The sequence below is a fragment of the Pelophylax lessonae genome (genome assembly GCF_965119305.1).
Source record: "Pelophylax lessonae genome assembly, chromosome: 7".
NCBI lineage: Eukaryota > Metazoa > Chordata > Amphibia > Anura > Ranidae > Pelophylax > Pelophylax lessonae.
The window spans coordinates 108,869,121-108,884,493 of record NC_138774.1 but is presented as its reverse complement, the minus strand read 5'-3'; the positions used below and the strand labels follow the sequence as shown (position 1 = coordinate 108,884,493).

Genomic DNA, 15,373 nt, shown 5'->3' with positions numbered 1-15,373 from the left:
AGGCAGAATACGTTGATAAGCAAGCAGCCTCAGAGTTCCAGGAAGCTGTACAGGTTTTGTAGCGTGTCGATTTCTCATTCATTGTAGCAGTGAGCACGGAAAACCCCAAATCTGCAGGAAGAGACAATAAAACGATGTTTTCCTTACCTGGGATACACTGAATGTGACCATCTTCTGTGCGGATTGTAAAGGTTTCCCCCGGGTTGACTTGTACCACAATTACCTGCAAACACAAAGGCTGTTTGGAAGAGCTCGTGTTACATCACAACAAAATCAACTGTTTTCTGTAGATTTTTAGGCATCAGTATTAACACCTCAATTTGCAGATGGATTACAGATACCATAAAGCCAGTGGCTGCCAAGACCTGCAGTCCTTTTATATGCTAACCATAGAATGCCTTGACTAGCCTAATTTTTATACGTTTTCCTGTAAAAAGTTCTGGTTTTCTGACAGCTTGACCTCCTGTAACACCCTGCTTTAGGGATGGGCATACAGTCTGTGCAAGTGCACTGGGGCCCTAGGGGACAAAACAGAGCCCATTTAGAGGACCCAGCCAATGTATTTGGCAGATAGATGGACAGGAAGAAAGTCTATTAACTTAAGCCTAGTACACATGGGCCGAATATCGGGCGGCATCAGCCGGTTTACTAGAAACCGGTTAACATTCGGCCCGTTTGTAAGGCAGCTGATCTGACAGAGGCTGGCCGTTCAACCGGCTTCTGACAGAGAGATCGCTGTACTAACATTTCATAGTTCGTACAGCAACTCCTCCTGAGCGCTTCAGCTTTTTTTCCGTTCGGCCCACTGGAATGAAAAACTAAACTTGTTTAGCAGGCTTTAGGGTAAACCCCAAACTACTAGTGTTGACAATATCAGTGAATGTAATACCAGTGGGTTGGGAGATGCCTGCGAGGATGCAGCTGATATATATATATATATATATATATATATATATATATATATATATATATATATATATATATATATATATATATAGATATAGATATATATACACACACCTACATACACACACTTTACACCGATCAGCTACAACTTTTTTGACCACTCACCTAATATTTTTTTTTCTTTTTATTGAAAAATTGAGGCGTATAGGTACAAAACATAGCATTTGGGAAATTCCCCGGCTAATATATAAAACATAGAACTACTAATACACCTATTATAGAATCCAAAAAAAAAAGAAAAGAAACCACACCTTCCATACACCTCGCTCTGTCATTCTCTTATAATTCATCAACCCTTGAAGTGATTTTATAAGGAGATTCTTGTTCCCTCTCAACCATCAGGATAACGTATCGGAAGAATATCAACTCGGGTTTAGAATCCTACCTGAACAAATTTAATGTTAGTCCCTGCAGAGGAATAAATTTGTTCATATTATAAGCTAAACCTCATCAGGGGGGAATGAATTCAGTCTGTAGACTCCTGATCACCTGTTGTACACTCCGAATCTGTCCACAAGTGCCAGACCTTCTCAAATTTCCTAGGGCAACCCCGGGACAAATAAGTAGCTTTGTATAGGGGTACAACCTTATTGATTAAACGCTTCCAGAAGGGCAGATTAGGGGCTGTGTCTGATTTCCACTTGAGCACTATTGCCTTCCTGGCATAAAATAAAAAGAGACCCAAGAGAGTATGCATCGCCCTACTAACCGCCAGAGGGTCAACTAACCCCAGGAGGCAAACACCAACTTTAACAAGGACCTGTATAGTAGTAAGGGTAGATATAAACTGGGTCACTTCCCACCAGTACCTACTAACCTGAGGGCGCTCCCAAAAGATATAGGCAAATCCAACAGAGTCACTAGAACATCAACAGCAAGAGGAGGAATTAGGGTATATACGATGTAGTCGCTGTGGTGGGAAAATAAATTCTGTGTACTATTTAAAATTGGATCAGCCAGTCTTTAGTCCATATTAATGCTTGAAATAGGCTGTCCCAGAGATCTTCCCAGTCTTCATTGTCCAAGTCCTGCTCCTCCGAACGCCAGGCAGTTAGTAGGGCATCTATTCCCAGATGAACAGAGGGAAGTAGTGACTTGTAGATCACAGAAAGTGTTTGAGAGCGTCATCCCGGGGGACAACCTCCAAATCATCCTCCTCCAATCTAAACAAGGAGAACCCAAATTGCACTGCTTAGGCATGTTGGAGTTGCAGGAATCAGAAGAACGCATTAGGTAGTGTAAATTTATCTTTCAACCTATCAAACGAAATAGTGCACTCTCATACCACTCACCTAATATTAGGTATGCCCCCTTTATCACCAAGAAAGCCCTGACCCATTGAGGCATGGACTTCACTTGACGTCTAAAGAAATGCTGTGTTATCTGGCAGCAAGTTGTCAGTAGCAGATCCTTTGAGTCCTCTTTCACACAGGGCGGACCGTATTGCGATCCGCTCCGGCACTTTTTTTTTTTTTACGGACACGGAGGACACTTTTGTCCTCTGGTCCGTATGTCCGCATATCATCCCATCCGTTTGCGGATGATATACGGACATAATGTATGTCTATGGGATTGTGGATGTCAGCGGATGACACCGCTGACATCCGATTTTGCGTCCTTTCCATTTTTTAAAATGGAAGAAAAATAGGGATCTGTTCCATTCCAAAAAACGGAACAGAACTCAAAGGACGCAAATCGGATGTCAGCGGATGGTCATCCGCTGACAAATCCGCAATCCCATTGACATGCACATGCATTATGTCCGTATATCACCCGCAAACGGATGGGGTGATATACGGACATACGGAACGCCCATGTTAGAGAGGCCTAAGTTGCAAAGTGGGGCTTCCATGGATCCGGATTGTTTTTCCAGCACATCCCATAGATCCTTGATAGATTGAGATCTGGAGAATTTGGAGGCCAAGTCAACACCTCAAACTCGTTACTGTGTTCCTCAAACCATTCTTGAACCATTTTTGCAGGTTTGCTGGGTGAATTGTCCTCCTGAAAGTAGCCACTGCCATCAGGCAATACTGTTTCCATGAAGGGGTGTACAGGGTTAGACAGATTAGTTTTACAATGCGGCTGAGAGTAGGTTTAACGGTAGATTTTTGGATGAACTGCTACTTTAAGGATCCTCAGCTAGTGAAGGAAGGAGGGCCAGTTTGGAGCAGATAGATCACTTATTATGATCGACAAATAGCGCTTATTATGTTCAGCTCTCCTAAATATCCACTGAGCGGTGGAAAAGGGAATCTTTACAAGGAAAAAAAAAAAAGAGCACACGGCCGCCCTAGCATAATACTGTTTTTCTTGAAAAAATACAGGAAGCTTGATGATTTAAAACTCACATCTGGGAGAACACTCATGGGCGTATAGAATGTGTGACATAAGTGTACACTCCCCTCCTGGATCGCCGCTGCAAGAAGCTTGAAGCCGACAAACCTCCTCCTTCCGGGTCCTCCAGTGCTGGGCTCTGGGATGTTCACTGGAGTGCGCCTGCACCTAGACCAGCCGGCGCTACACCTGAGCTTGGGGGACTCCCGGAAGACAAGGGCGGGGGGGGGGGGGGGGAGAGAGAGAGATGGAGAGGCCGATGCACAACCGTGTAGGTTGCTATGACAACGAGTTTCAAACGCGTGGCCTCCTTCCTCAGGTGTGGTTACACGTGGTCTGCGGTTGGAGATGCTTATGGTAGAGAAATGAACATTCGATTCACGGGCAACAGCTTTGGTGGACATTCCTGCAGTCAGCATGCCAATTGCACGCTCCCTCAAAACTTGTGACATCTGTGGCATTGTGCTGTGTGATTAAACAGCACATTTTACAGTGGCCAGCCTAAGGCACACCTGTGCAATAATCCTGCTGTCAAATCAGCATCTTGATATGCCATACTTGTGAGGTGAATGGATTATCTCGGTAAAGGAGAAGTGCTCACCAACACAGATTTACACAGATTTGTGAGCAATATTTGAGAGAAATAGGCCTTTTGTGTACATAGAAAAAGTCTTAGATCTTTGAGTTTAGCTCTTGAAAAATGGGGGCAAAAACAAAAAAGTGTTGCGTTTATAATTTTGTTCAGTGTGAAAAAAAAAAAAAAAAGTGTATTTTGATTGGTTTGCGCAAAAGTTATAGCATCTACAAGCTATGGGACAGATTTATGGTGTATGTTTTTTTCTTTATTGTTTTTACTAGTAATGGCAGCGATCAGCGATTTTTAGCAGGACTGCGACATTGTGGTGGACAAATCTGCAAGTGACACTTTTTAGGGACCAGTGCTAAAAAAAAAAAAAAAAAAAATAATGCAGTTACTGTATAAATGGGACTGGCAGGGAAGGGGTTAATACTGGGGGTCATCAAGGGGTTACATGTGCTCCTGGGGAATGCTTTCTAACTGCGTGGGGGATGGATGTGCTAGAGGAAAAGAGATCTGTGTTTGACCTTTCACACTGGCGCACCGCCGACGGAGTCCGCTCTGCTCAGCAGGGGATCGATCCGCCGATTCCCGCTGAGTAAGCGGACAGCTCCGTCTCCGCTCTGTGTGCGGAGACGGAGCTGTCAGATCCCCGCTGTCCTCTTTGGGGAGATCAGATGAGAACGGACCGTCTGTCCGTTCTCATCTGATCCCATCCGATCCTCCAGATGGATGGAAAATGGGGTTTCCATCCATCCGGATTTAACGGACAGGATCGGATAGCAGCGGGTGTCAGCTGACATGTCACGGCTGATATCCGCTGCCCCATAGGGATGCATGGAGCATCTGATCAGGTCTGCCTAAAAAACGGACATGCAGATCAGGTGGGATTGCCCGTGTGAATGGGGCCTTTCGGCTTAGTGGAAATACAAGATTTCACTCTTCCTTTGTGGCAGAACAGCCGTCTGCCTTGTTTACATAGGTAGACGGCCGTTCTGTCATTCTCCTGCACAATCGCAGGTGGCCGCCGATCGGCTCCCGCTGTGTCTAATCATAGAAGCGTCGCTCTGGCGGCGAATGCGCGCCCCTGAGAACCTCTGCACAAAATCAAATACCTATACATTATTTTGAGCAGCCGGGCTGCCCTGAAGCAGTATATGTGCGGTGGGCGGTCCGAAAGTGGTTATAATTACATTAGCACTTCCACATTTGTGATGTGACAGAGCAGATGACAGTGTATGCGTTGGACACTGCACAACCCGAAGTGAAAAGCTGTCTTGTCCCTTTAGGGAATAGGGACAAGCTAGGTGAACAAATACATGAACATAGGGGAATTGTTCAGCCATGACACCACAAACTGCAGCCACGACATGCAAGCCCATCATTACTAGGTAAGGCAAACCGGTGTTCTAAAATTTTCTCGGACCCGTGAAAAAAAAAAAAAAAAAAAAAAAAAAAAAAAAATCGGACCTCGTCACTTCCGGTGATAGGAGTCTCAAGTGCGCATGCGCATAAGACATTATCTTGGTTTGGTAAACTTATAACACATAGCGGGCAGCTGAATGAGAGGAGGCGGGGCTGAGGTGGGACGGAAGACACCGCCGCGTCATCTGCAGAGCTGAATAGAGGAGGCTGGAGAGGAGGCGGGACGGAGGTGCGGCCGAGTAATAAATGCAGGACTTTAGCGACTCCTTGTTTTATTATCTTTAGTAATTATCGGATTATTTATCCTTAGGATTTCATTACATTTACTATTTATATAATACAAAATAAGAAATACTAAATGTAATGAAATCCTAAGGATAAATAATACGATAATTGCTAAAGATAATAAAACATAAGGAGTCGCTAAAGTCCTGCATATATTACATGGCCGCACCTCAGTCCCGCCTCCTCCACCAGCTCTGCATATGTGTCCTCCGTCGCACCTCAGCCCCGCCTCCTCTCAATCAGCTGTCCGCTCTCTGTTATAATTTTGCCAAACCTCGAAAAATGTCTTCTGCGCATGCGTACGGACGACTCCCATCCGCTGTTTTGTGATGCTCTGTCTCCGGAAGTGACGAGGTCCGATTTTTTCACGGGTCCGACAAAATTTTACAACACCGGGAATAGAACTACGCTAAAAACTAGTTAAAAAAACAAAAACCTTTGACAGTGTACAATGCCTTTAAAAAAAGGTTCTAATAGTAACTAAATATAGAGACTTTTTTCGGGTTAGCCTGAATCTTTGAACAAGGTGTTCAATAAAAACATGAAAGAGTACAGTTAGTTTATTATTAGAGCACTTGTTTAACAATTTCACTTAGTTGAAGACTAGGCCGCATTTCATTTGCCATCCCTCCAAATAGTTCTAAAAAGGTTCATAAACCATTTCAACTGCAGGATTTTCAGAAAAAGGTCAAGAGCGGCAGCCTACACATTTCTTTCAGTGCAGGTTTCCTTTGATGGGCGAGCCTGATGGGTTATGTTACGTGTCAGGGCACTGAATTCCAGAGAATTGACCCCCAGTTCACTACATAAAACGGTTTCCTCCATTGTTTTCCTAATAATGCTAGGACAATGCAGGCTAATATAACAGCCATACTAGACATTTATTGTTAAGGAAATGCAGAGCAAAGGACAGGAACAAAAAAATGTACACACAGAGTGTTCCAGTTTCAGTAAAAAACTAAAATAAGTAATATCATATAAAAGGAAAACATAATACTGTGCATTTAGTCTGTTTTTAATGGCTGGAATACACGGGCCGAATATCGCCCGATCATTCGACCACCAACTTATGAAAAAGTGTTCCTTGGTCGAAAACGTTGCCAACATACACAGGCCGAATATCGCCCGACCGTTTGACCGGTGACCATCAAAAAAGTGCATGCGTGATGATGTTCTACAGATTTTAAATGAACGACCTTAACACCAACGTATAGAATATCGTTCGTTCGCAAACTGGATTTTTCGTTCACAATATCGATATCGGTCACTGATGGCTGGGCATTAACAAGAAGAATATCGGCCGATCCTTCGCTGAACGGAAATTTTCGGCTGATTTTCTTATCGTGTATTCCGGCCATAAGGCCCCTAAAAACATGTCTGCTGCGTCCCTATCAATTGAAACTTGCCTTATCTGCATTTTAATGTAATGAGCTGTCAGCAGACACCGTTTGCCTAACAATTTTCAACCCAGTGTCTTTGTTTTTTAAGTTTGCTAAACTGGATGGTGCCGAGTATGGGGAGCAGTACATCTTTCTAGTCCTCTATTGTTCCATAACCCCACTTGTTACGATTTGTCACTACCTTTTGTTTAGAAATGCATTAAAGCCCAACCAGGGGCAAAAAAAAAAACGTTATCACTTGCAGTGGGGCTGTGCCCTCACTGCAAGGGTTATTTGTTTAGGTCTAGGGGAACAATACGGGTGCATTCATAGGCATTAGATCTTTACCCAGGGCTCCTGGCGATTACCTGCAGAAGACAATAAGAAGCTGCTGGATCCTGCAGATAACTGCGGCCACTCATATGCAGTGATCAGCCCTGGACGCAGACTGTCTGCCGGCAATTACATATTAGTGGCCATGATTCGCTGCAGAAGCCAGCAGTCACCTGCAGCTAATCGCCAGGAAGTTCCACAGGGAGTTCTCGCAGTTACGGGTGCATTTGCAGGCGTGAATACACCCTAACAGGATATATACTTGCCCAATCCTCCATTTATTTCTAGGGGAACAATATGGGTGCATTAACACCTATAAATGCACCAGATACCGATGTGAGAACCTTAAAGGGGGTTCCTGGCTATTAGTTGCGGGAGGCAACCTTATTAAAAGCAATGAGAATCTGCTGGCTCCTGCAGCTAATTGTGGCCACTCACATGTAATTGCTCACACAGCGATCACATATGTGTAATCAGCCCTGGATACAGATTGCCTGCCAGCAATTAAATGCGAATAGCCACGATTAACTTCAGGAGCCAGCAACCTCTCATTGCTTACAATAGGGTAGGGCTGCCTCCCGCAGCTAATCGCCTGGTAGCTCCACTAGGGGTTCTCATTCGCAGGTGTGAATGCACCCTAAAAGGAAATATAGCTACCCGATTCTCCACTTTTCACACCCAAATAAAATTGTTTCTCCTCTCCCCAGGACAAAACGAGCTAACAACCCTTTCAATTCAAGCACAGCTAAACCGGAAGGAATCTTTTTTTTTTTTTTTCTGTCCAAAGTTGGGTTTTACATACCTTTATTCTTTTACCTTTGTAAAAATGCACCTTCCTGCCCTTCACCCCAGTGCTGTATGCTGATCGAACTGAGAACCAGCTACAACCACAACCACACATCAGAGACTTGTAAAGCAGCAAAACAATGGGAGCAATGGAGCATGTCTGACAAATTTGGTTATCGAGCACAAGAACAAACAGGGTGTTGGATTCAGATTTTCTCAGTCACTGGGCACCAGGGCTTCTTTTTCCCAGAGAATAGGTGCTGAGTCACCCCTTGCCTCCGCCCCCTACCCACCTCTGAGCACTGTTATTTGGTTCCGCTCCTACCCACCTCTGAGCACTGTTACTTGGTTCCGCCCCTACCCACCTCTGAGCACTGTTACTTGGTTCCGCCCCTACCCACCTCTGAGCACTGTTACTTGGTTCCACCCCCTACCCACCTCCCAATACTGCCCCTTTTAGCGAATACAGAGATAATTATATTGTAATTGAACATGAAAAGCAGTAAAACCGATCCCCTGCAGCCAGCAACAATAGACCCCCTAGCAACAACAGACCCGCCCCCAGCAACAATAGATCTCCCACACAATAATAAATTCCCCCTCTGCAACAATGAAACCCCTCACAACAAAATACCACCCCAGCAACAATAAACCCCTTGCAGCTACAACAGATCTCCCAGCACCCAGGATCAATAGACATCCTGGCAGCCAGAAATATAGACCTCCCCGGCAACAAAAGATCCTCAACAGTAGATCTCTCCTAGCAACAAATTGACCCACAGCAACAATAGATCCGAGTCACCACCACCAACAGATCCTCACCAGCCATCATCAACAGACCCTGCTGCACCCCTTGGCATTACATACTTTCAGTGGTGGAGGTTCCAGAAATGCACCCCCCCCCCCACTAAAAAAAAAAAAAGCCTTGGTGGGCACAAAGGCTGTAGTTCAGCAGCACTCCACAAAATGGGAGGAAAAAAGTGGAAGGGCCCAGAGTTTACACATTTCCACAATCCAAGGAGAATGCCAAACCTCTTGTACATTTGTTTGGCGATAGTATGTATGTCAATTCTGTTACTGAGCACACTAGGTCTAACGCTAGTGCCTATTAGACTACATAAGAATAAATCTGATCAGATTTTTTCTTCATTTTGTGATCTGCCAAATGGACCTTGCTCCTTTAAAATAGGAGATAAGTAAACAGTACTTCTACTTTGCACAGCTGCTGCTTTCCAAGTGTGGCCATCCTGTCACTGGCGGGTATTTCAGAGAAAAGCTCAACAATTAGAAGCTTATTTCAGCTGCAATGTTGCGCAACTGAAGGCTTTAAAAACAAGAAAACATCTGTTTCAAACTTGCTAGTAGAATAAGCAGTTGCAGTTTTATAAATTGTGACGAGGAAGAATGGAAGATCAGGAGGAGAGTTATAAATTCCAGCCATGTTACAGGGAGATTTATGGCATTGTTCCTGGCTGCCGCTAGCCACATGTAATTAGCAGCGTGAAGTCATGGAAAATCGAGGGAAAGCCAATACAAGCAGTGTGAAAGTGCTGTTTAGTCTCCAGCTATGGGTGCCATATTATACTTTGTGTTGGGTAAGCTGACTCACCCCGTTAAAGTGATCCTAACTTTAATTCTAATGAAAGCTGCACAAAAGAAAAAGGTGCTCCTTTCTTGCCAGAAATGCTGCTCATCACATCACTTACTGCCCAGACAAAATGATGTGGTCTCTGCTTCCCAGGAGCATTGCCAGTGCTTGCAGACTGCAGAACACATTATTCCAAATAAAACATGCAAGACTGACACCTAAAGAAAAAGTAAAGGCAAAACCTAACTCACACTAAACCTACCCTCAGCCACATTCTAAGCCTAATCTATCTAGCCCTATAAAGCATAAAAAGCGCTATACTTGCCTGTTCTGCAGTCACTCCAGTCTGGTTTCCAGCAGCATCCTCTATGTGCAGGAGACAGCAGACAATGGCACGGAAATGCTTGGGAAGTGCCATCACCCATTGACTTACTATGGGGCTTCCATTGTCGGCTGCCTCTCCTACAGTGAAGCCACCACTGATAGTTAAGCCGGAGACTGGACCGATGCAGCAGCAGAACAGGTAAGCATAGCGATATTTTCTTTACAGGGATAGATTAGGCTTAGAATGTGGCTGAGAGTAGGTTTAGATTTAGTTAGGTTTTGCCTTTTTTTTTTTTTCACTTTAAAGTAGAACTATAAGCAAAACTTTTTTTTTTTTTTCATTTTGGATAGAGTAAAGCCCAGTACACACGATCAGATTATCGAACGATCTGTCGTCCGTTTTTTGTGGCATGCTAGTCTGATGTGGAAAGTGAAGAGGTTATTTTCATACGAATTTTCCCGTACGACAGAATTCTACTTCAGAAGTGATGTCATGTTTTGGATTGCTTTGTATGTGTTCTTTCGTCTCTGAGCATGCCTAGTCTTGCTCTTAAGATTTTTTCTGTCGAAATCTGTACTAATGAGACGAAAATCGGATGTTGATTTGACAGACGACAAAAATTTTATAGCCTGCACATCAGGATTTTGTTGGCGAAAAGTCGGAGTCGGCTGTCGAAAGCACCATACTAACAATCCGAAAATCGACAGATTGGTCGTCGGACGAAATTTCCCTACAGATTTTCTTATCGTGTGTACAGACTTTAAAGGGAGGGTAATAACCCCTGCAAGATATTTTTCTCATCATCTGTGTCTCCATTGTGGAGATTTCACTTCCTGTCCCACAGCCAAAAAGGAAGTGCGATGGAATCACTGCAAATTAAGGGAATTCCTTGGGTACCCCAAGGTCAGCAGAACTAGTCCCCCCCCCCCCCCATTGGAAGATTTCCCCTCTATTACTTTACTGGGGACAAACCAAAATTTGGGATTTTCTTTGACTTTCATTTCCAATAATTTTTATTACATTTTTCAAGTCAAACATGAACAAAGTATCAAACAAGGCATAAACACAAGCCATAAAAGGGGACACCATACACATAAGGCACATGAAATGAAAAGCACATAGAGTATGCAACAGAGTCCATTACATAATATTAACCAGAAAAAACATACCCCCGATGGAGTAGCTCAAAGCTTAGAGCATTTGGACACCATCATGGCGATCCTCGCCCAAGCACCGCAGAAGGTGCGTGTCGCCCCCCCCCCCCCCCCACCCGACCTCAATCACTGCAGGGTCACAGGGCAGGAAGAAGGACGCCACCGCCAGAGCTACCAGGGGGTCAACGACCCCAACGTGGCTAGAACACAAGATCATAACAGGCCAAGAGAAAACAGAAAAGGAAAGTAAGTCTAGAAGGAAATAGTAGAATAGAAAAAGAAAGTAAGGATAGAGGAGATAGAAATCCAGGAGCAAACCCCCCACTCGAACAGTGCTACACGAAGAGGGCTCAGGTGCAGCTTGGCTACAATGAAGCAGACAGATACTGGATCCAGGGTTCCCAAGTGTTGTCAAATTGAGCCCGCCTGTTTTACTTTCAATTATAATGGTAAACAGGACAAATAGAGAGGGTCACAGAGAGCAATAAAAACTTTTAGTTCTAATCCCTCTGTTCCTAAATGTAAAAAAAAAAGAAAAAAAAAAAAGAAAAAAAAAAAAAAAAGAAAGGGCTTCCTTTAGTTATACTTTAAGCTTGCCATGGATGTTTTTTTTTTCCTTTTTTTTTTTCAGCCAGTGGGCTGAAAGGAAAAAGAAAAAAATCATACAGATTCCTCTATCCACACAAACAAGGTGGATGGTGTCTGGGGAGGCCTGTAATGCGCACAGTGCTCTGGACATGGACAGTCTGAAGAGGAGGCCTGTTATGCATTGCACACAGTGCTCGGACCGTGGTCTAAGGGAGCCTGTAATGCACACAGTGCCCTGGACAGTGGCTGTAATGCTACACAGTGCTCTTGATGGTGGTCTGAGGAGGCCTGCAATGCTGCACAATGCTCTGGATGGTGGTATGAGAGGCCTGTAATGCTGCACAGGGCTCTGGATGGTGGTCTGGGGGGGCCTGTAATGCACAGTGCTCTGGACATGGACAGTCGGAAGTGGAGGCCTGTTATGCATTGCACACAGTGCTCTGAACCGTGGTCTGAGGAAGCCTGTAATGCACACAGTGCTCTGGACGCCTGTAATGCACACAGTGCTCTGGACGGTGGCTGTAATTCTACACAGTGCTCTGGATGGTGGTCTGAGGAGGCCTATAATACTGCACAGTGCTCTGGATGTTGGTATGAGAGGCCTGTGATGCTGAACAGTACTGTGGATGGTGGTATGGGAGGCCTGTATGGCTGGACAGTGCTCTGGATGGTGGTCTGAGGGGAGGCCTGTAATGCACAGTGCTCTGGATGGTGGTATGAGAGGCCTGTAATGTTGCACAGTACTGTGGATGGTGGTATGAGAGGCCTGTATGGCTGCACAGTGCTCTGGATGGTAGTCTGAGGGGAGGCCTGTAATGCACAGTGCTCTGGGATGGTGGTATGACTCCGAGAGGCCTGTAATGATGCACAGTGCTGGATGGTGGTCTCCGGTCTGAGGGATGGCCTGTAATACACAGTTCTCTGGATGCTTGTGGTTACTGGTCAGAGGAGACCTGAAATGCTGTACAGTGCTGGATGGTGGTCTCCGGTTTGAGGGATGGCCTGTAATACACGCCTTGATACCTGTGATCAGAGGGGGCCTGTAATGCACACAGTGCTCTGGATGGATGGTGGTCTGAGGGGAGGCCTCAGGCCTGTAATTAAAATGTACACACTCCCAGTGCTCTAGTCTGCTCTGCTCTGGACGGTTGTCTTTGTTGTGACTGGGACTAAAGCCCCGTACTTTTATCGAACGCAATTTTATCGTACGATTATCGAACGATCTGTCGTCCATTTTTTGTGGCATGCTAGTCTGATGTGGAAAGTGAAGAGGTTATTTTCATACGAATTTTCCTGTACGACAGAATTCTACTTCAGAAGTGATGTCATGTGCTGGATTGTTTTGTATGTGTTTTCGTCTCTGAGCATGCCTAGTCTTGTGCTCTTAAGATTTTTTTCCTTCGAAAACTGTACTAATGAGACGAAAATCGGACGTTGTGTTGATGAACAATAAAAATTTTATAGCCTGAACATAAGGATTTTTTTGCCTGAATAGTCGGAGTCGGCTGTCGAAAGCACCATACTAACAATCCGAAAATCGGCAGATCGGTCAGACGAATTTTCCCTACAGATTTTCTTATCGTGTGTACGGGCCTTTAGACACTCATTGAAAGGCTGAACAGTACTGCTCTGCTCTGGAAAGTAATCTGAGGACTCGGAGACCTGTAATGCTGGATGCACAGTGCTGCAACTGCTGATAAGTGATGCACCCTACAGACTCGACTCGTTTGCTTGCTGGGAGCAAAAGCAGGCAGAGCTCTGTGGAAACCGGAAGTTTTGAGGGTAAATGTCCTTGCCTCACATTTTCATTTCGTTTGAGAACGAAAACGGAAATGGTTTCCATCATAGTTTTTGTCAGTGTACGAAAATGTGGTGTACTTTTCGTTTGGTCACTGTAAAAACGCTGCTGACAAAGCTTTGAGGAAAAGGTTTTCATTGACGAAATTAGAACTGGTTTATACCTGCCTATCTCCAATCTGATCCAATCTGTTAAAAAAAAAAAAAAAAAAATAACAGAAGGGGATCTGTCCATAGAGCAGAGCGGGCTGTGTTCGCTTTGCATAAACGGAGCGGTGCAGAACGGACCTGTCATCCGCCTGCTCTGTTCAGCTGTGGATCTTCTGCTGAGCAAAGCAGATTCCGCCCTGTGTGAACAGGGCCTTGTACTGAAACAGATATGGTTCAAATGTCCTTTAAAAATATATAGATTTTTAATCATGTAAAAATATGACAGAAATGCATGTAATAAAATGCAGCACTAAATTGTATCATCTCATTTTTCAGTATATAAGAATGGTTTGTGCTATGCATGAAGGACCAGAGCAAGACCTAGCTGGTAAATCTGCCACCTGAGCTTGCTGTGACCTCTGCGCTCACTTCAGTACCACACTTCTTAGAAGTACTCTAAACCAAAACCACTAAGGCTTGTGAATGATACGAGTGGTTGTGCTACAGTGACTGAGAAAAATAAATACCACTGACCAATGAAGTGGAAGGAAGTGATAATAGTTCATAAAGCACTAGTCCAACTTCAACTGGAACAACAATGTCTGATCCCATCTGGACCTCAGCAAATTGCTTCAAGTGTGACAGAATATTCAAGTACAGATAACAGAAAATAATTATTTAACCCCATTTGGCAAATGTATCTCAAATTACAGTTTTATCCAACATTGGCTAGTTTGTATATATTTTACAACCATGTTGTCCAATTTAGTTAGCACAACTTTGGTTGTGGTCAAAAAAAAAAAAAAAAAAAGTATATATATATATATATATATATATATATATACACATACATACACACACACACATACATACACACACACACATATATATACACACACATACATACACACACACACATATATATATACACACACACACATATATATATATATATATATATATATATATATATATATATATATATATATATATATATATATACACACACACACACATATACGCACACACAGTATCTTACAAAAGTAAGTACACCCCTCACATTTTTATAAATATTTTATTATATCTTTTCATGTGACAACACTGAAGAAATGACACTTTGCTACAATATAAAGTAGTGAGTGTACAGCTTGTATAACAGTGTAAATTTACTGTCCCCTAAAAATAACTCAACACACAGCCATTAATGTCTAAACCACTGGCAACAGAAGTGGGTACACCCCTAAGTGAGAAGTCTAGGAGGTAAGAAGTCTGAGGGGGGGGGGGGGGGGGACAAGGCCAGTAGAGGAGTGGATGACAGAGGGAGAAGCATGCCAGCAGAAAAGTGTGTGCGGGGGGTTAAGCAAACCCCAAACAATGCAGGGCTATATGATCAAGTTGTAAAGGAAACAAACCTATTTACCCTTCGGATCAACACACATTACAATCTGACGATACAATTTTTGTACAATAAAATTTAGATTTACCAAATCTATAATACGGGCACCTACCTACTTTAATCAATCTGTATCCAGTCAGGCAGGCCCTTTCACCACATAGTTTTTGGTAGATTTAAAAAAAGTTTCTACAAAACTAACATTTGTGGTAATTCCTTCATTATGCCCATCACCAAAAACAAATCCCCCACACAGAGGCACATCAAGCTCCCTCTGATTAATGGAATAT

General features: G+C 43.8%; 1 protein-coding gene across 2 annotated transcripts in view; it reads right to left on the bottom strand.

Annotated features, from left to right (window-relative positions):
* Nucleotides 1-15,373, bottom strand: part of LOC309560101 (fibronectin type-III domain-containing protein 3A-like) — a 180,113-nt gene that overhangs the window by 73,660 nt on the left and 91,080 nt on the right. The window contains exon 3 of one of the 2 annotated variants that reach the window (XM_082263631.1): nt 148-238. In XM_082263631.1, the coding sequence (XP_082119757.1) occupies nt 148-238 (91 nt within the window). The remainder of the gene's footprint in view (nt 1-147; nt 239-15,373) is intronic. The other variant, XM_082263632.1, reaches the window with a different exon arrangement.